Source organism: Anneissia japonica, unplaced genomic scaffold (genome assembly GCF_011630105.1).
Source record: "Anneissia japonica isolate Jap-2015-1 unplaced genomic scaffold, ASM1163010v1 scaffold287712_len2945570_cov188, whole genome shotgun sequence".
NCBI classification, from domain to species: domain Eukaryota; kingdom Metazoa; phylum Echinodermata; class Crinoidea; order Comatulida; family Comatulidae; genus Anneissia; species Anneissia japonica.
The window spans coordinates 1,218,883-1,241,392 of NW_022704401.1; the positions used below are offsets into that span (position 1 = coordinate 1,218,883).

Sequence of the window (22,510 nt, forward strand, 5' to 3'; positions counted from 1 at the left end):
TTACATATATATAGGCCAATATACGTAAGTAAGGTAGTCCTATATTCATTAATGAACGTAGAGGAATTAGCTGAGCTGTTAGTAGCTCGTCGTAAACCGTCGACATTATGTGGTAGGATGATAAGTTCCTTTCCGCCGCCTTTCTAACTTTACTTTAAGCCCAGTAGGCCTATTTCAACCAGATACCTAATTTTACTCCTGGGTGGAGAGACATAAGCGTAGGTTAAAGTGCCTTGTCCAAGGAGACACAAGTGAGGTTTTGAAGAAAATAAATGTCATTTGAATGAATGAATGAATGAATGAGGTTGAGAAACCGAAGTGCTTCCGCTCCATATATTAGGCTGCTATGAAGCGCCGTGTTCGCCATCCCTGAGTCTGAAAATTAGACTATTAGCTACCTACTGACTTTGTCTTTCCACATTCGTGCTTCACAAGCACACGGCGCGCGCTGCGCAACAGCACTCTAGTTAGTGGGCTAGTAAGTGGGATGCATACCGTACCACGAGAGAAATATATACAGTAGAGTGCATTATCGTAACAGATCCCCGGATATTTAAATTCTTAACGGGTGTAAAGCATTATAATGTGGGATAAATTAAAAATGAATCATGACGCCAGTTCGAGCTACTCTTAAAACAGTTTTTAAGAATGCGTGTCATGGTTGCACATGAGTAGGCCTAACATATTAATATCCGTTTTCAGAGGACAAGCCACTTGTACGCACATTCATTCATGTACTCGGAGAAACTTGAACTTTTCAACTGTCATCGTTTGAAATCAACGAAAACACTTATCGTAGCTTGATATAATAGCATTTATTTTCGATCTAGTTGCAAGGACCCCATATCAATTGTTCTTTTGAATTGTTTATTTTATGGTACCTGGTCTCTAGGCCTCTAGTGCTGTCAGTGTAGCCTTTCTGAGTATGTAATTGTCGCCTATGTGCTCTATCATAGGTGTAACATAATATAGCGTAGGCGTACATTCCAGGTATTCGTGCTGTTCTGTTAAAGGTCTATGTCAGAAAATCTCTTTTAATAGTTCATTTGGCCTAAGACTGTTATTTCTTAAATTATGCCTGCCAGTGGCGCAACGCTTCTTGGGGATATGTGGCTCAATAAGACTGGGGACCCTAGCAGGCGTTGCTAAAACACCAATATTCTAGGTACGGGTTCGAGGGGAAAGGTTATGGTCGCCAGTAATTTTAGGATTTTAGGTCCTAGCAATCAATTTTAGAGATAAATAGTGTATCAAATACGTGTTTTATTATCAAGGCAAAAAAAATCATTGAAATTATAACAGGCTTATGCTCATTTTGGACCGAGAATGGGTTTAGAATGTAGTTAGCTCGTGATATTTTGACCGCCGGCATTCAGGGCCTCGTCGGGCATCTATAGATCGGATCCCCTCGTGGCCACATGGGTCTGTCGGAGACACTTTAGGGCCCGCTTGGGTCAGGGCCATGTGGACTGTCGCACGAGAGCGCGTGTTACGCGCCTGATGCCTATAGCTTTTTTAAACCGCAACCGCGCTCGTTTACCGCATTGCGTTACTCCGTCATCATAAAGGGTATATTAGTGCCATTTCATGATTGCACGCGTTACTAATGGTTGGCCGGCGCGATCCTATGAGCCGTGCAGCAGCATCACATGCTGTTGGGATGTTTATATAACGATAACTGAGTACGCACATCGGGTTCCGTAACCTTAGCATGCTTATATATTGATGGAAATTCCTTTTTTTGTAATCGCTATCACTAATGTACTGTACTGAGTGATTTATGCATTTTCTCTGAACATGAAATTTAACCACTTTACGACTATGAACTATGGACGAAGTTCAACAACTTAGAATAGGTCCTGACCTCAGAGACAGTAATGCAATCAATCACAGCAATTTGCTAATTGCCGTTAATGAGAATTTTTTTAGAAATCAGAAATGAATCACTCCGATAATTACGAGGATCATCGTCGGTAAATTTGTCGAAATAAGTTAAGACAGCATCCTCCTATTAAACCCATAAAGTAGAACCCCTTTTTAAAGGGATACTTTTGGTACGGTACCAAAAAGTGTCCACTAATAGAGGTGTCCACTGCATGTGGGTTGGTCGTAGAGTTAGTTAATTACATAATTTGACTCGCTTCTTGGCCGAGAAAGTGTCTCTTTAATAGGGTGTCCCGAATTAGGGGTTCCCCTATCCCACTCTACTGAAATCTGAAATCCTCGTTCCATTCCTCCACATCTTTTTCAATTTTTTGGGTGATGCGGCATGTTCGAAACCTACCCCCACCCCCATCTCTGGTTTGTGTTGTAGTTGCATGTCTGTTACTTCATATTGGCTTATTACAATGTATTGGCAAAGGGAAATGAATTTCTAATTTTAAGTCTATTCGTTGTGCCCCGATTCGCGTGCGTCGAGCCGTTCTAAAATGTAGGCCAAGTGCAACTGCGCCACCATACACATTATGTGTACTTACTCCAATATATTTTTTCATTCTTCGAGAAATTCGGTTAATTGAAAGATTGGCTTATTTTAATTATATCTGGTATTGGATTTACGCTACTGATTGACACCATTGTCAAACGATTCTCACCTTATGGCGACCAATTTCGTCTCTCTGAGACGTAAGAAACTAAACTAGTATAAGCCTATAAATATTATATATTGCCATCGACTGCTATTATTCATTTGAATATTTACACGTGATTAAATATGGCGATTTCCTTTGCCAACAAATGAGTAAAAAACACCGCCACTTCTAGTTGTATGTTTAATAGTGTTAAGAATCTTGCTGCAGGTGGAAATACTGTATTTTTAAAAGTGATGACGGACAGGCTGATGATTGATGATAACCGTTTAATGATTGAATAGTCCAACAGACCTATATTTATGATTGGCTGGTCTATTCTGCAAACTGGGTTTGGCAGACTGTGGTCGGTAGTTAGGCATTCGGCAAACAACGATCCGGTTCGTATAGCAGTTGGGATGATAGTATTTATGACAAGTTAATTTACCAGATTATTGCTAGCAAATAAATTCGTAAAACATAGATACTCCGGGACAGATATGAATAGAAATCCGACTTAAGACTATATAATTGATGAGGTAACGGTATTCGTTATATTTTCGTTAGCTTGCAGAACCTTTATGATGTGTAAACATATGTAATTTTTGGTATACATATTGTGTTTGCACCGGCACGCCATCGCAGCTATTAATATACCGTTATGATTTATAATTATCATGTATTCATCAAATAGGGCCTATAACGACATTACGTAACAAATAAATGACAACATAGAGTTGACAGGAAAGAATGAAAGTAAAAGAGCACTCCATCCCTTATTTTGTAAATAAATTTTCTGAGCTATAATTTCTGGCGTTTTAGTTCAAAAATTTAAGAGGCAATGCAATGATTCACAGTTGGTGGAAACATAATATAATAATGTAAACATACAGTGTGCTCCTATATGTGACGGGTGGGCCACCCAAGAAAAATGAAAGTGTTAATTACTATGTATTGCTGGTATTGCTGTTGTGGAAACGTAGGCCTATAATAAAATAAGATATCCCCTTAACGTGACGTGTACCCGAGATGAGCCACTTTAGGAGTCCACAGACACCCGCGTGCTTTTGACATCCAAACATTAAAACGCCTTAATCGTAACAATGTTGTGCATCTGTTTACTAGTATTACAGTTTATTGTCAATAAATGTGAAAATATAGGAATATAGATTCATACTGGAATCCACGTTTATGGTCACATCGCCAAACTAAGACTAACAAGTAATGCAGTTCGTGTTACCAATACTCTCTTACTCTATTCATTTATTAAAAACAAAACTGTATTCTGATTTCTCCGGGGAGTTCGGGGGCAATTCCATCAGCATTTGTTAATCAATCCTGTTTAAAACGTTATACCCTCGTTCACATTTGGAATCAGTCAAATGCCCAGAGAGAGTTTACGATGCTTGGCGAACACGTGAATCCTAAGCTTGTATCCATTGCATTAGACTGTTTTCATTATTTTACATCTCTTTATAGCATAGTTTATCAAAAGGCGACGACAGTCTGGCCGTAGACTAACGAAGCCGTCCGCCCTCTTTGGCAGCGCTTGCTCGATGCAACGCCAATCTTCTTCGATAGTAGTTTGAGCGGATCGTCGTCGTTGGAAATGATGAAATAAATTGCTTCGGTTTCCAACACCGACGCTGCGTGGGTCTGGCTTTAATTAACCTAGGCCCTATATAATGTTATGGTAGTCAGTCAGTCCGTCGACAGTGGTAAGTCAATGTGTTAAGCCGCATTCATTTGGGATCCGAACCGAATGTTGGACCACCTTTCCGATGTGCTGAATGCCAGCGTTCCTTTTCTTACACACTCATTCGATTTTCTGATCGACTCGGTAGGCTTTTCGATCCGCAAATTCGGATTGGGTGTGAATGGAGCTTTAACCTGCCATAAGAGTGCCAAGAAAAGAAATATTTAGATATTCATTATACATTCATTACATAGTTTAACTTTACTGATATAATATATATAAATTACGGTTGGCTTTGATTTTGTATTCTTTCGTTTATACATTGACAATAATAATGTCAGATCAAAAAATTCATAACTATCAGCATTATATAACGTCATCCTCATTTCCATTACCATGACAACCATCGTCATTCTCATTACTATGACCACCATCGTCATTCTCATTACTATCGTCACCATTGCCATTCTCATTACTATCATAACCGTCATTCTCATTATCGTAAATATCGTCTTTCTCATTACCGTCATCATTATCATCGTCAGTATCGTCATTCTCATTACTATCATCCCCATCGTCATTCTCATACCATCATCACTATCGTCATTCTCATTACCATAATCACTGTCTTCATTCTCATTACCATCATCACTATCGTCATTCTCATTACCATCATCACTATCGTCATTCTCATTACCATCATCAACATCGTCATTCTCATTACCATTATCACCATCGTCATTCTCATTACCATCATCAACATCATCATTCTCATTACCTAAGTCACCATCGTCATTCTCATTATTATCGTTACCGTCGTTATTTTCATTACTATCATCATCACCATCGTCAATCTCATTACTATCGTCACTATCGTCATTCTAATTACCATCATCACCATCGTCATCCTAATTGCTATCATCCCCATCGTCATTCTCATTACCATCGCCACCATCGTCATTCTCATTACTATCAACATCACCACCATCGTCATTCTCATTACCATCATCATCACCGCCATCGTCATTCTCATTACCATCACCACCATTGTCATTCTCATTACCATCGCCACCATCGTCATTCTCATCATCATCGCCCCATTGTCATTCTCATCACCATCACCACCATTGTCATTCTCGTTACCATCGCCACTATCGTCATTCTCATTACCATCATCACCATCGTCATTCGAGAATAGTTGGTACCGGTTCTCATTGCTATCGTCACCATTGTCATTGTCATTACGATTATCGTCAGCTTCACTACCATCATTAACACCGTCATCATCAGCTCCATTATTCTCATTTTCATTCCTCCATCTTCATATCATCCTCATTACCATCATCACCATTGTCATTTTCATCAATTTCGTCAACTGAAGTCAGGCACTCACTGTGTCGTACCACGGTCGCACGACGCGCCGTGCGACGAATCTAACCCCACTCCCTGTGAGCGCTAGACGACGCGACGCCGCCTGCTGATTTTCGGTGGCAGTCTGATCGTCGTTAAAAAAAGATCCGTTGTGTGTGCGTCGTGGCGTTGCGTTCTTCATAGAAACGCGTCGGCCGGCGACCGTCAGGCGCACCATCGTCATTCACATTACCGTTATCACCATTTCATTCTCACATCTTCATTCTTACTACCACCATTGTCGTTCGTAACCATCATCATCCTCTTTACCCTCATCACTAATGGTCATTCTTTTAGTTTTGTCTTCATCGTCATCATAAATTTCTTCACTACCCTTTAATCATCATCTCATCGTGACCTTTTCCTTTCTATTCAGTTTATTGTTGATCTGTGTGCTATTATGGAAGACAGATATGCATGAAAGAATTTCAGAAGCCTTTAGGTCTTTAGCAAATTTCACCTTTCTTTAATAACAATATTATTGTAAATTATTAAACTATTGTATTTTAATTCTTACGAATGTAGCCAATTGTGACAATAAAACCATGTCGCCTTATTAGATAGTTTAACCTTAAAATATCGTACTGCTGACTCGCGTAGTTAACGGTGCTCTATGTAATGGCGCACTCATGGTGATGACGCGCGCTACCGTAACAAATTATCGCTATTCTAATTCACATACGATGTACAACGCATAATTGACTATATAATAACTACGTAATTAATAATGTTAAGTCCTTGTTGAGTTAGAATGGTTATTTCAGAAACAGCTGGCGTGGTGTGAATAATCTTGAAGACAATACCAAGCACTCCATGAAACGTATCAATGCAGCAATCAACTACAGCTGTAGGCAAAGAGCAAAAACACACAATTGCGTCTCAGTATCTCACCACGATTTCTTACACGAAGCAACTCATTACGGTCTAGAATGGCTGTGTCGTACCGTGCAACTTGATATATTCTATGGTTTCACTGATAATCTCAAGCGTTGGAAGCAGAAACACTGCCGGGTGGTGGGGGGGGGGGTTTGGTGACCCCCCAAAATTAATTTTCTCAACTAACCTAAAAGTAACTAAAGTTTGTTACGATCATTATATTTTCACATAGAACGCGTTTCTGCCTTAGGTAAAAATACATTGTTGAAATCTACCGGGTTTTGTTGTCATGATAGAATGATGTTATTTCACTGAAATAACATGATAGATCGATGTTATTTCAGTGAAATGAAAACGAACATTCAAGCAGTATCAATCAATCGTCCCCTAACGGGCAGTTTATTGAGATTATACAAGCCCCCGGCCCCCAAAAATACAACGCAAAGAGCAGAATTATTTATAGTTACCATATACTACGATGATATTTTCTTTACGTGTGCCAAAAAAGAAAGTAATTGGGAAAAAAGGTGTTCTTAGAGAACAATAACAATTCAACTTGAATTTATTGCTGTCTCTTATACACATCTAGATGTGTATAAGAGACAGGCTTTTCGATCCGCAAATTCGGATTGGGTGTGAATGGAGCTTTAACCTGCCATAACAATTTAATTTTGGGAAATGGAAGGAATACGGTACGGTATGTGCCGTACGCTATCTCGGTAATGGTGAATGTCCCTACTGTTGCCACCCTAACCTTCTTTTCATTACCGAGATCGTTAATTTGGTGCTTTTCATTTTTATTTTTATTACAGTTACTACTAATCAACTAAGTTATTACTAATCAAGGTCTTCTAACTGTACCAACACAAACTAAAAATGGATTGATTGGATCTCATTTTTATCAGCTATCATAATTTTGCGTTTATTTATATATCATTATGAACTATATTTCCATTTCAAATCAGCGTAATGTAAATTTGAAGCTACATCGTCAGAAATATAATAGGGCAATATATTCGATGAAGGTTATCCGTTTGTTCGTTATAATGCGCGTTGTGTTTGTGTACTCTGGGAGGATTTTTTGATTTAACTACCTACTTGAATTGATAAGGCCTACAACTGAATCGATAAACTCATTGCTAAATGATAAGAATATAATGATATCAGAATATATTTTCCTTCCGTTTTGTTTTTACTTTCACTGTGCAAATCACATAAATTGTGTAGAAGCCCAAACATCTTCATCAGCAGTGGTATTCGTGGGTGGGTTCCAAGGCCTTAAACCAATTTTGAAATTTTACAAATAAGTTTAGATGATCACTCTAAATATTTGATTGTCATAGATGTTGAGCATTATCGCACGCGATCAATGTAAGCTGAATAATATTTTTTAATTGTTAGGCCTATTGTAAATAGGCCTAGGCCTATATGCTCATAACCATCGTTGGCATATGGGCCTGGACTATTTAAAATAGGCCTAACAATTAAAAAATATTATTATTCAACTTTAAATTGATCATGAGCAAAGAGGAGTGATGACTTGCCCTACCTTACTGAATACTCAGTACGTTACCAAATATTTACGGAAAAATTCGCAAGTGATTCAGGTGGGAAGCGAACCCACGACCTCCAGATAACTAGCCTGGTGTCGTGTCACCAGACCACTGAGCTTGCGCTTAGTGACTAGTGTAGCAGCGGGTACTCCTATCTCGATGTGTTTTGCGACTATCTCGATCTGTGGTAGAACAAAACATCACTCCTGTTATTTACCTCGCCCAAAAACACACATCGAGATAACATTGCGGAACCAGCTACTTTGGGATCGGATTCAATACTATAGTCACAAAGCGCAAGCTTGGTGGTCTAGTGGTTATAACACCAGGCTAGTTATTTTGAATTCTTGGGTTCGATTCCCACCCTAATCATTTTTTTTAACGCATTTGGGTAGGGCAAAACATCACTATGTTATTTCGTGACGCAAACTAGCATCGAGAAATCATGAGCAACTCATAATTATATTGATTTATTAGTGTACGGTTCGTGCTTTTCATTTTTAATGTCATTATTCGATTGGTTAGGTCTCATTTTATTCAGACGTGGTAATGGTGCATCTTGAGTTTATTTCCTAATCATAACCATATTTTCATTGCCAAATCAGTGCTGTGTAAATTGGATGCTCTATCGCATCCTTTGTCGGAACGTCGTCGGAGTCGGGCACGTCGTGTGTCAACTCGTAAACCAGTACTTACGCATGTTTAATGCCACAAAGGATCATGATAATTATTACTAGTACCGGTAGTTTATACAAGGCAGGTTTATTACGGAATAGTGTTAAGTTTAGTTCACCGGTGTTAGATTACTAAACACTCTATATTTATTCGCAACACCTGGTCTAAATAAACTGAATATTAAATTTCTAATTATTATTGGTAGTCAGTGCATATTTTACTGTTCTATCTGTATTTCTATTATTATTGCTTTATTTCAATGCACACATAATAATTTGTAACAATTTTATGAAGGTCTATACCAAATAATCCGAATCAGGCACATTCCGAAATACATGGAACTGTGTCACTGAGTTTTGGCCATTTTGGTGGGCTTAATCGTACCGAACGAAAAAAATTGGTTTAATTTTTTTTATTTTCTAAAAGGGAAACAGTCAGTTTGTTTCGGAAGGCGGTATCTCTTGGTATCGATACCATTACTATTGTCAGAGAAAATACATTTAGGCCTACAATTATGTTTTCGTGAAATGCCTTGTGAGGTTGGTTGTAACAGTGGGACATTTCCTGGTTTAAAAAAAAATGTTTAAACATCTTTACCCTATTTGAAACTTTAATGTGAATATACGGCCCGGGGAGGAAGCGATTATATGTAATGGAACACAGAGAGTACTTGTTAATTTCTTAAGTTAGATCTAGTCAAGCACATATTTTACTCTCCGGTAGGCCCTTAGAGCTTATAATTCTAGGTTTGAATACCCTCCCTTCCAGCGTTAAATCGAAGCAAATAGTAGATGTAAAGCCTTGAGTACAAGTAATAACCAGCGTCTCTGATCTGAAGTAATGTGCGTAAATATCGTGATTATCAGATTGTTTCGGCGATGAAATAGATCGCCGACACGGAAGCTTACTTGGATTATTGGCTAAACTTCGCAACAGCTATTTCTTCAACTATAGTTTTCATTTTCCACATGTGTTGTCGAGAAATATTCCTGGATTCTGATTATAGGCCTGTCCAATTATAGCAGCAAAATTTTGATTGAAATTCCTAGAAAATGTTTTACTCTGCGAGTAAATTTATCCTGGTTTGATTCTCTCGTTCAGAAGTCCTACGTATACATTAGGCCTACTCGTTGTTGATAAGAAAAGCTTCGGAAAGTAAATGCATATCAGGTCTTCCTTTAAGCCAGGGCTGAGTAGGGAAGATGAAAATGTGTAGGCCTATTGCTATTGATAAAAAAACGTTATCTTACCACGAATGAGCCACCTTCAGAGCGGACAATAGGCTACTACTACAAACGAACTGTTTAAAAAAAAAATAGGCCTAAACCCTGATATCTTGGATTAAATGTTACTGAGTTTATTACGCTAGTATAAATTAGTCTCCTCTTTAAGATCTTTACAAATGCTGGTTGTCCTTTAAATAAAAAGCGCATATAGGCCTAGGCCTATTTAGTATTGGAATAAAAAAGAACAAAAATATTCCACCCAGATAGGCCTACTTTGGATTTAAGTCACATTGAGTTGATATTATAAACAAAGCCTAACTAAATTTACGTATAGAGCTATTTCTTCTCTTTAAACATATCCACTATTTTCCTTGAAAATTATATTTGCCATTAAATAAAATAAAATAGAGCACATTTTACGGGGGTTCGTTTTGTTAGTTAATATTGCGCGTTCTTTTTGTGTTATTATGTTATGTGAAGATATTTTTCCTTTGATTCGACTACCGTACCTACTCAAATTTATGGAGACCTACAGCTGAATCGATAACCTAATCGCTACACGACAAGAATATAATGACATCGGGGGATATTCGGTTTCATTTAAAAAGATTGTTTGTTTTATTTTCAGCTTTCTACATTATTTCTACATGTTTTGATTGAAAGAGGAGTTACCGATATATTTCACGTGTGACGCCTGCCGACATTTCGGCATCCATGTCAGTATGGGATCGATTTCGACTCACGTTCTCAGCTACAACAACACGCGTGTATGGTGTACATAGGGCTGGAAGCACGATGTTCGTTTCTTTAGTATGAATGCTATAATAGGCTGACAGATGTAAAAATTGGAGTAGAAGTTCCTGCATTTTTTCCTCTCTTTTTTTGCCAAAGCAGTGGTCACATGATAAGGTTTGCACGTTTCAGGTCTAATAAAAATCTACTTTTGGTTGTATTGCTATTGTCCTCCCATGTTAACACTGTTTCAAAAACTTCATTTCTCGATCATAATGTTCCACCCGCTTCGGACCTTGGTCCTCCTTTTCTACCCGCACCATCCCGGTAAAAATAAAACCTGGATCCGTCAGTGTTACTTCTCAATTTATTTTTGTAATATTTGTGATTATTTCTCTTTCTTTTAGGACCATTGTACTGGCCCGCTCTCTTGGGAGAGCGCAGATGCCTGGCCTCAGTCATGGCGGGTTGGGGTTTCTTAGCATGCCATGTGGCTACTACAGCGGGAGCGGCAGGGTCAGGTAGGGGTCTGGAGGCGAAGCGCACAGAAGCGCTACAGTTTTTTAGATATTTAAATGTCGAATTCAATTCAATTTTTTTACCCGGTGGCACGAACCCACGAGGTCTGGGAACCTATGCGTTTTCTCTGTATGTTTCCCTCTCTGTGTTAGTTTGCCCACATTCGAAATGGTTGGCTTTGTGTTTGCTGACCAATCTCATTTGTGTTCGTAGGCATGTTATATCCTTGTTATGTTTTTACAAGATTAGTAGAAATTAAATGCTACAAGTAAACAGGATCTTATTATAATTTTAATAAAAGAATAATCATCTGGCATATTCTTCAGTATTGACGTGATGCCTACAAGTGGCGCTGGCCAAGGCTTTAAAGCACAATATTGAACACTGTTACGTCCTTAATTACAATTTTAGAAAGACCTTTGCAAATGAAAGAAAATTACCTAGAATTATGTGCCAATAATTATTTTTTAAATTTAAATGACATAACCAGGTAAAATACTGGTATAAAATATAGTAAAAACTGTATTATGTAGTAGGCTTATCCTATGCTGAAGTGTGGTGATGATTACTTAAGAATAAGAAATTAAATTAAACATTGAATTGCTCGTTTTGAAAAAATAAATTAATATTAATTTCCAATGAAATTAATCGAATAAATTTACATTTTTGCCGATTTGAGCTTTTACTACGTAAACATATAATCTAATTACTATGCAAATAATACTGTAATAAGTTTATTAGCTCCACTTAAACTGAGCACAGTAGAACCCATAGGCCTATTAAAAAGACACATTCGGGACCAAAAAGTGTCCACTTAATAGGGATATCCCCTGAATATGGATATTTCTATTAAGGGGACACTAACCAAAAATCTATAACTGTCTCCTTAATTGGGGTTTTGCCACCTAGTCATATAATGGGGACTTAATTGTATAACAACGAGTTGTAAAATAAATTAAACGTAATTTTAACAGTAATTTGCAATGCAGATACAATAAGTTTATGATGAAATCAAAATATATATAATCAAATCAATTCTAGATTCCAATGCTATGACAGATAGAACAGAATGACTAGAGCCTGTGACTTAGAAATGAAGGTAAGGGTTACGGTATATTGGATTTAAATCCTATATCCGTAAAACCTCGAATTGAAGCCCAGTGGGCTTATTCTCGAGATTAAACCCATCTCGAATTGAAACCCCTTCTTTAGTTTGCAAAAATAACCTCGAAAAAAAGCCCATCTTGAAAAGAAGCCCATGCAAAGCTTCAAGTCGAGGTTTTACGGTATGAAAGTACATAAGTAATTGATATTTTGAATCTATTGTAGTCCAAGTGATACAAAAAAGGAAATTTGTGATACGATAAAAAAAAAAGTGTACCCATAATAGGGGTTGAAAAGGTATTCATTTGACCATTTGACACACTCAAAAGGTGTTCCGTCCCCCTAGAGGTCTCCCCTTAGTAGAGGTTGGCCGTAGTGTTAAAATATATTATTTTTCCTCGTTTCACGGAAAAGTTTCCCCAAAAAGGATGTCTCTTGAGTAGGGGTGTCCCAAAGAAGGAGTTCTATTGTATATGCCTATTGCTGCAAATAATCAGTAATTCAATTGTACTTAACAACAGGAGATTTATTATATAATAAATTATATCACGCCTATTAGTAATAAGCCTTCTATAGTAAATAATTTTGTAATACAAACACTTAATTATATATTCGATGATGATGATGATAATAATAATAATTATTATTATTGTATTATTAAAAATTAAATTAGGAAAAACATGATAAACATTTACCTACACACGAGCCCGCAAAATTAATAGGCATTTAAACTACCGTAAATTTTGAAGTAATATAGTTATACATACATATAATTCACGCAAACGCAATTACCGCAGTAATTATTGGATAGACAAAACACTATTAATTCATCGTTCATATTGGACAATATGAGATATAGTGCTACCGAACTGTTGGAATAGACTAAATAATTACTGTGATACAATATACAATGCTAATGAACCATCAGCCGTGGTCATTTAATAGAGCATAGTGCAGCAAACGCGAATCCCTCGGGGGTATTCTTATTACTTATAACCAGCGTCTCCCGTCATAGTAAATATAGCCTAATACGGTAGGCCTACAGGTAAGTAATGACACATCTATCGAAGCGAGACAAACTAAAATAGCTAATTTGGCAAAGTATTATTGTGACCAGTGAATGACAAATTTAATCAACAATCTTATTAATATGATTATTAACAATTTTGTATAGGTCTATTATTTGAACCAGTTAACGGAGGCGTTTGAAATTCGCCAAGGGTCACACAATTCTGTTATTGTGCAAACATACTCGGGTTGACCAGCAGTGAGCGCTGTTAATGTTGTACTCTCACAATAATAAGGCAACAATCCTTGGTGGATACAGAAAGTCAATATTCACATTTTTATTTCCTTCACATCCTTCACATCCAACATTTTACGATTTATTGTTATTGAATATTCGATTGATTTAATAATTGATTCGTGCTGCTGTCCTACCAAACCAAATGGACTACAGTACTTCTTATGAGCAGCAACAGATGTATAGGTTCCGTAGCTTAGCCATAAGACCTAGTTTAACTAAGAATAAGCTAATTAGAATTGTCGTCCATTACTGCGCGTTCATATGATCTTTTCTTAGCTTATATTCTGAAACAGTTGGATAACAAAATCCAAACGAAGGTTCTAAAAATTCTTATGGCATACGTTAATGTGTACGAATGTATACGTGGAAACGAGTAGCTATGCGGCAATCTATAAAAACCGACTAATCATGTCCAGGAGAAACGGGAAGAAAATGGTAAATGTTTTTATTCTTATTGAGTAGTATAAGTACAGTGCTCTTTAGCCAATTAAAGAGATGAGACGAATTTCTGCACATACTAACGCGGATGGCGGATGCCTTAGAACTAGTCTCATTTATGGGGCTTAATTATTGCGGGAGTTGTTTTCCAGTCGTCATAAAAATCCTGCTATAATTAGCCTTTTGACTCTCTCAGATAGTAGATCAAGCAAAATAAAAGGCAACACGGAAATAGACTGTTGCACGGGGCCATCGGGTCATGTTTGGCGGGTTTTTCAAGTCATGGCGCCCGGTGTTGTGCGATATGTTAAGGATCGTAAATTAAAGATTTAAAGAGTATTTTTAATGTGTTTGTTAAAATGTTTGGTTCAGCTTGTTGATTAATATTTGTTAATTTATTTATTAGCATTTTACTGTATATCTTTTGTTGAATTAATTGAATTTGCATTCATTTATTGTATTTTAATTATTAATCTTTGATCGTTCAGCATTTTCTTAATATTTTTATAGAAGTTATTATTATTATTATTAGAAGTTATCTTTTTTCAAATATTTTCTTTAATATTTATAATGAAATCTATATCTTTTTAAATGTATATTAGGAGAATCATCACGGGCTCATGGAAGAACAACAATATCTTAAATTTGTATGTATATTGAATTTGAGTTTTATGCATGAATAAAGAGATTACATTATACTTATAGCGCCACTAGAGCTATAGGGTTAGCTGAAGTTAGTATTTTTAGCGGAAATTATGGGCACTAATTGATCGACTGTTCTACAGACGAGTTAAGACAAACCAACGAGTTTGTAAGGTCGAGCATAACTATATAAAAAACAAACACAAAGGCCTAGGTCTATTATTAAGAATTTTCTCAATAACACAAAGGCCTAGGTCTATTATTAAGAATCTTCTTAATATTTTGCATTAATGTTTTTTTGCAAAATGATTTGAGTTTGAAACGTGCAATCATGCGTGACATTGCAATGGCTTTATTCTTTACATTAGTGGAAGGGGGAAATTGATAATATGTATTTGTAGTTGTCATAAAATTGGAAACCATTTGAGTCTCTCGAACGAAATGACTCCATTTGACATGAAGCAAATTCTAGTCATTCTCGTTTCAAACTTTTTCATCAGAAACTTGTATTTACGTCAACTGATCTTAAATGATACATTAAAATAATGGGTTTGACTGAACGGATATGAAATAACATTTTGTTTCTGATACAGAAAAAAAAAACACATGACAGGGTCAGATAGATCTTTTCTCTTCAGTAAGTTAATTACTAGTGATTTATGAGTTAAAGTATATCCTCGCAAATAGACTATCTTGCAATTCAATAGCAATTAGGCCTATGTAGCTTATTGAAAAATCAAAATAAGCAGACATCTTAATGATACCCAATATCAACATTTTATAAAACAAATCATGTATTCCCTTGTTTACATACATGGCTATACGTAGTTTGAGATACAAGAAACAAAATAATATATTTTAATTTTTCTTGGAATTTGACTTTTTTACTTTATCGAACTTATATTTTTTATTATATAACTAAGCATGTAGTTACGTTAAGTTTACTGAGGCTCATACGTTTGTCATCATGACTTTGTTGTTTTTTGGGGCCCCAAAGTCTGTCTGAATAAATAAATGAAATGAAATGATAGAAAAACAAGCTCAGTGTTTAGCCCTTATGACTATCTATCCGTGCATTTATACTTGGAGCCTTCTGATTGGCTAAAACTTTTAATGCTTTTGGAGCAACAACAGTTCTATCTAGTTACCAAGTTAAAATGTTGTAAACTGCACAGCTGCATTGAAACATTGTTGTTATCAACTAGGCCTATCCAAAATTGTTTTAGAAGGTAACTTTCCAATTCGTTTTTGGATGAGATTTACGTTATATTAAGGGCATTTTAATTGAATACATTATGCAAAAAACAGGGTTTAATTCTAGATGCGGTTATGATGTGCTAGACGTGAACCGCTTCAGTGTGGCTTGCACAGTACAATTAAATTTTGGCTTTGATGCTTAGCATCCTAATAACACTATACGTTACTTTCGAGCAACCATTATCTGCAGTGAATGCAATGAACATATAAGTATACAATAATAATAATAATAATAATAACATACTCAAGTCCAAACAGATTAATATTGTGTGCAGATTATATGGTTTCCATATGCTTATTACGAAGTATTGGTATCATAATGAGAGGATCCGGATTGCAAGATCTCCTTAGTGAATAGTGCAGGCAATGCTGTTCTTAACCTAATGACTGGCAGAGTTGTTTCGAGATGTTAGAAGCTCACTTTCCAGTATGATGTTACGTTGAAGTCCATCTAATAACTTTACGTTATAATAACATTATGATGGAGTTGCAGTTTGGTTTTCAACGAGTCGACTGTATCTTCAAGCTATCGAAGAGTTTATGAATCGATATCGTGCTATTATAAGAACCAAGCGTCGTCATGTTTATGGTCAGATCTGGTTATTGAGCAAATGTTTATAACAGGAATAAGCTGAAAGGGGGCTTGACTCGCGCCCGATTCTTGTATCTGAAAACTGCAACTAGATGTATAGGTTCAACCAACAGCAACTGACTCATATACATTGATACTGATTCTTCTGTTCTTGATCGATTCATTTCCAAACTTGTTGGTATGCAAAGAATGGAACATTTCTTTCCCTGACATGCCTCCTGCAATCCAATACAGTACTGATGATGGTACTACGGTAGGCACTATCGATGACATGGGGTCGAAAAGTTATAGCGTTATAGAGTGTTTTACTGAAATAGTTGTATGCTGTTTAATCGTTCTTCTTGGTATTATTAATTATTGATATTATATTATCATCTCATAATTTTTTTAAATTATTATTATTGATGTTATTGACATTATTATTGTTATTGTGCCACATGACCTTGTGGCTTTAAAGCCAGGTTCTAAAGGCCAACTCAGACAGCGTCGGCCGACGCAGCCCGACGCGATTTGTTGTCGCGTCGGGTCTGTGTGAGTTGAACGCAGACGCGATGGTGTGCGTCGGGGGCAGTCGCGTAGTAGAATATTAAACGTGTTTAATAATATTTCTCACGACGGCTTAAGACTGTCCCCGACGATAAATCGGGTCGGGCTGCGTCGGCCGACGCTGTCTGAGTTGGCCTTAAGACACAAAAAGGGATTTCTACGAACAAAAAATGGACGGTATAGATTTTTGAGAAATTAAAAACTGTGGGAAAAGAGGTGTAACTACCCTTTCACCAACTTTATCACCGGCTTTAAAATTACAGTAGGGCTGGCAGTGAAACAGTCAATCAAAGGTTAGTTTGGGAAAACTGTATGCACAAATCTGTTAGGCATCGTGTTGAAATTTTTCCCAAAACATACTTCTGTCCCATTACGACCCTGATCGTTGTATATACATTTTATTGATCGATGGCCCTTTCCGCAAGATGATTATTCGAGAAGCATTACAACCATCAGTGGAAAAAATATAGGCCTACTCGTGTTTCATCCGAGTTAAGCAGGTCGGTTGCAGATATATACAGTCTTGAGCTAATATGCATGAACAATAAAAGTCAACATTTGAATTGCTGACTTTGTATAATTTAGCCTAAGTAAGTTATTAGCCTTCAATATAAAATTAGAACGAAAAGGCATTTTCCTAGCAAATATAAATGCACATAAATAATGGTAATACTGCTTCTACATTCCATGCATAGATGTAAAGATACTTAAATTGGCTCGTAACCAATTAAAACATTTTTTGACTATAAAACGTCTGTAAATCAGAGAAAACTGAATTGTTCCGATCTGTGCATTTCATTTAGAAGTTGGCAAGTTATTTGATCATTTGGAATGAGTAATTAGATGCCTAATTCATTATATTTTGTTCTGGCTGTAGGCCTAGGCCTTTATTCTCACGACTTTCACCTGCATTGTTCTTTGAACACACCATGCCTTGTCCGGCGTCTTTTATTCGGTAAACATTGATTTTGTTTAGACACCGACAATGAACAACCACGAATATTGGTGAACTTGAATGTATTCTGAATGCGTGTATAATGACTTAATGTGCATGCTTGTGCACATAGTGCGATTGGCTATGGTTTTTCTTATGTGATTATCCTCATGTATTTAGGCTGCATAACACTTAGGGAAGTTGAATAACGAGGATTTCATTCAGTCCTATGTGCGTCAAGTCTGCGATAGATCAAGTTTGCTCTTGGCAATTTGCTCTTATGCTGTCCATTAAATAGCCGCTTCTGGCTATATTTTTTTTGGTCACATGAAATAAACCTCGATAATATATAAGGTTAATGGATGACTTTTTAAATTATTAAAATAATAGTTGGTGTTGTTGTTATTATTATCTTTTATCATTATCATTATGGCCATTCGTCATTGTTAACATTTCCGCCATTATCATGGCCATTGTCATTATCATTTATAATTTTCGTCATCATTATCACCATCACCATCATGCCTTTTGTAGTCTCACCGTAATATTCCTTTTCTCTTTTGTAATTATTGCTAATGCTGTTGTTAGTGGTGTTGTTATTATTATTATTATTATTATTATTATTATTATTATTATTATTTATTTATTTATTATTATTATTATTATTATTATTATTATTATTATTATTATTATTATTATTATTATTATTATTATTATTATTATTATTATTATTATTATTATTATTACCATCATTATTGTTATTAAAATCCTGTTGTTGCATTTTCCCGTGTGTGCTTATAAGTTTAAATATGGTATTTTTTTTTTCTTTTCTTGTAATTGTTTTTCTAAATATTATTTACCAAGAAGTGAATTTTCTGTTAACTTTCTTATGTTCAAAAAGAAAATAATCTTTATTTGATTTAATCATCATTTTCATCATAATTCGGTGATGTTATTTTTACATTAAATCTAATATTAGTTGATTGTGCTTGTTTATACCTAAGAATTTACACTGTGAACCCTTATTCATGACCATCTTATGACATTGACGTTTTCTAGTATCTTGAACGTTTCTTTTATAAAATGTGTAGCATTAATAGTTTTATATTATCCACTATCATCATTTTCATCGGAAATATATTAACCTTTCCTAAACTTACGACAGTGACAAGGAATAAAAGTTAGGTGTACTGGGTAGGCCTACTCCTATTCAACAAGCTCGACTGATGAAGTTGAACATACAATTCATCTTATTCCACTAAAGATATCGAATCAAATAAATGTAAAGAAAATGGAATTTTGACAAACATTTAAATAGTCACTTGAAACATGCATATATCAAGATGGGTTTAATCATTTAATTTGCTTCTGAAAATTAAATTTGACAACGCACTGTTTATGACGTCACATACGACAGTGGTCGGCAATGGCCTGTCCTCGTTTCCGTCATCGATGACATTAAATGTATCGCTAATTCATGAAGAAAGTTGTACTTATTTAACCATCATTCACTCTGGATAGGTCTATGCATTTCATCCATGGTCTATGTAATTTAGGTTTCCATTGTAATTTTGAAATCTGTATCATTATTATGATGTTGTCAATGCGGCGTTATCATCATTCTTATTGTCGTCATCATCTTTATCGTTATTATCAACGTCAACTGTCGTCGTCGTCGTCATTGTGGTTATCGTCACCGTCATCACGTTTTCCATCATGGTTGTGGTTGTCACCGCCACGTGATCATTACAATTGTCATCACTTTTACCACCGTCTACTTATTAATCAAACAATTAATCAATCGATTTGTGAATACAGCCTAATACACTTAATTATTGAAAACAAAATCTTTGTCCATTGGATACGATTATAACATGGAGGAATGAGTTTAAATAAAAACATCAAAACTTCATTTTAAAGTAGTGCTGTTTAAATGGTCTAAACAAAACCTGCGGTCTGTACAGTAAACTCAACGGGTCAAATACATTTATAACTTTATGTATATTAGAAATAATTCATAAATTCATCAGAATACATTTGATTTGAGATTTACTTACAATTTGATCATAAATGTTTTGACAGGCTAGGCCCGTGAGGATAGCGTACGAGTCACCACGACGACCTTGTCACAACGAGGGCTTCTTGAGGGGATCGTTGATGATTTAGAGGAATGCGTTTTGCTTACTGTCATCAAGCCATTTCGTTGCATTTTAACTGTACAAATGTTTTACACAAGAAATCTTCCTACTTAAATGTGTATTAAAATATTCCTTTTTGAGACGATGACAATGGACCTGGTTAACCGAGTCTTTATGACCTTGCTTTTCCATGTTTCTTTCACTAAATTTTTAAAATCTATAATGGCTCAAAATAAGTAACTACGTCAACATTAGTAAAATGTACCAATGCATTTCGATAAGCTTACTTAACTCGCCTGACACTGAATAGGAATTGGAACGCCCAAACTTCCAGACTCGGTCCATCGGACCATAAGTCATCAATACTTTATACACTTTTCCTCCTCCCGCAAAATCATCCTGCATCAGCCCCTCAATACGGCAAGCTTGAGTAGTTTTATTACAGGGTCGCCAAACCACCTTTTTTCAACCTTATTCCCCCAGTTTAAAAATCTGTATCTCATTAACCGCTCCCGAGTTTTTCGTCAATATGCTTTTTGAAAATATTTCCTGCGGAGCCTGGCTTTAAAATAGTTAAGTTTATGCCTACGAAAGACCTCCCTTTCCAGTGGAATATTAGAATTATATAGTTTTCCGCGATTCGGCGAATTGACACTCGGTTCCATACTATTTTGTCGTATTTAAGTAAATGACACTAGTTACGTCGTAATGTTGGTGAGATAACATGCAATGTGCCTGCCAGATCAAAATCATAAGCTCTGCCATCCAAAGTGATTAGCTGCGACACAGCGAGTTGCCTCATTTGTTAAATGACGTGCACGCCGATCGCTAATGTACGCTAAATTTGCACGAAATATCACGTGATACCATCGACATGCTAACATGGAAGTTTTTATTGCTCTTCAATTTGGCGTTTGATTTATTACTGCAAATCACGTGACATTTAAACACCTATATGCCTCCATCATGAAATCTAAACAGTTCATATATCTGGCAAGGATTACAATTCTCATACGTTTGAAGTAGCCTCTGGCTTATTTGTGGCAACAGGGTTCAGTTTTACATTCATGTTGCGTCTCACTCGATGTTTGCTGGCTCAGACTGCCTTTTGTTTTGTTGCTTTTAATATGATTTATATATTTAGAAACAGTGGTCAAGGAATAAATTCTTATTCACAAACTTAGATAAAGCAGGTACAAACGGCAGACGACAGATTAATTGGCAATGCTGGCGTCAGGATTGCCCGACGTGTGGTCCGACGAATAATAGTGGGTTTGTTCGGAAGACGCTCAAAATCTATCGAAAGTGTTCCAGGGGGCAAAGCCCCCCAAAAATATAACAATTTATGGATTTTAAAGGTTTATTTAATCGATTTTAAATTCTACTAATATGCTGGCTGGTGCCGAGCGAATGTGGTATCTTACTAACTAAGAAGCCTGTTCTTATTTTACAAGTGGACCTATAACCCTAGTCACCCCTTTGTGACTTAATTCGGCGCCAGAGTTCAACATTCTGTCAATATAGCAGTTGTTGTCCTATGTAACATTTTCCGTGTGTTCCCTCCCCATGACATCGATCAACACCACCATCCCCATGCGTGCGTAAACGCGCTCTGAAACGTGTTTCCTGAATATTCAGAGTCATGCATCGATTGACACCTTATCACAACTGCCACTCAATGTGTTCAGTTGTAAGTTTGTAAAATTGATAGCTATTTGTTAACTGCGTGTACCTGAGGTGAGTTTGATTGACATTTAGTGCCGTTAGCTGAAGCTTGTCTTTTTTTTTGGCTTTATAAATAGTGCCAACGCCAAGACATCACTTTCAATTTCTAGATATGTTTTCATCTGTTGACTGCAGGATTAACCAAAAAATTCGAATACAGTAGATCATTTTGACTTCTATTGATTATCCCCATCGGTAGGTGTAGAACGAGGTCATGACGTTCCTCTTTATATAATAATAAGCCTAATACAGTATTACTTTGTATGCCAAAGCGTTCAACGATCGACTAACGCGTCATGCGACCAATAACTTTTTAAGCCATATCCAAACTATCAAATTTTATTTGAATAAAAAAAATAGTGACATGCCTAAATATGGTCATGATAACTAGACATCATGACCATATATAGCCATAGTATATGGTTTTTTTGTCAAAGAAAATTTGATAGTACCTTTTTAAACTGATATTATCATGTCATAATCTATGTCGTTAGGTGGTATATATATATATATATATATATATATATATATATATATATATATATATATATATATATATCGCGCATATAGACTT

At 36.1% G+C, this 22,510-nt stretch overlaps 1 protein-coding gene across 1 annotated transcript in view; it reads right to left on the reverse strand.

Annotated features, from left to right (window-relative positions):
- Positions 1-5,962, reverse strand: part of LOC117104683 (protein PFC0760c-like) — a 32,055-nt gene extending 26,093 nt beyond the window's left edge. The window contains exons 1-3 of the mRNA XM_033245567.1: positions 5,904-5,962; positions 5,327-5,525; positions 4,659-4,845 (exon numbers count right to left, since the gene is read on the reverse strand). Of these exons, the coding sequence (XP_033101458.1) occupies positions 4,659-4,845; positions 5,327-5,525; positions 5,904-5,962 (445 nt within the window). The remainder of the gene's footprint in view (positions 1-4,658; positions 4,846-5,326; positions 5,526-5,903) is intronic.
- Positions 5,963-22,510: the final 16,548 nt, after the last annotated feature.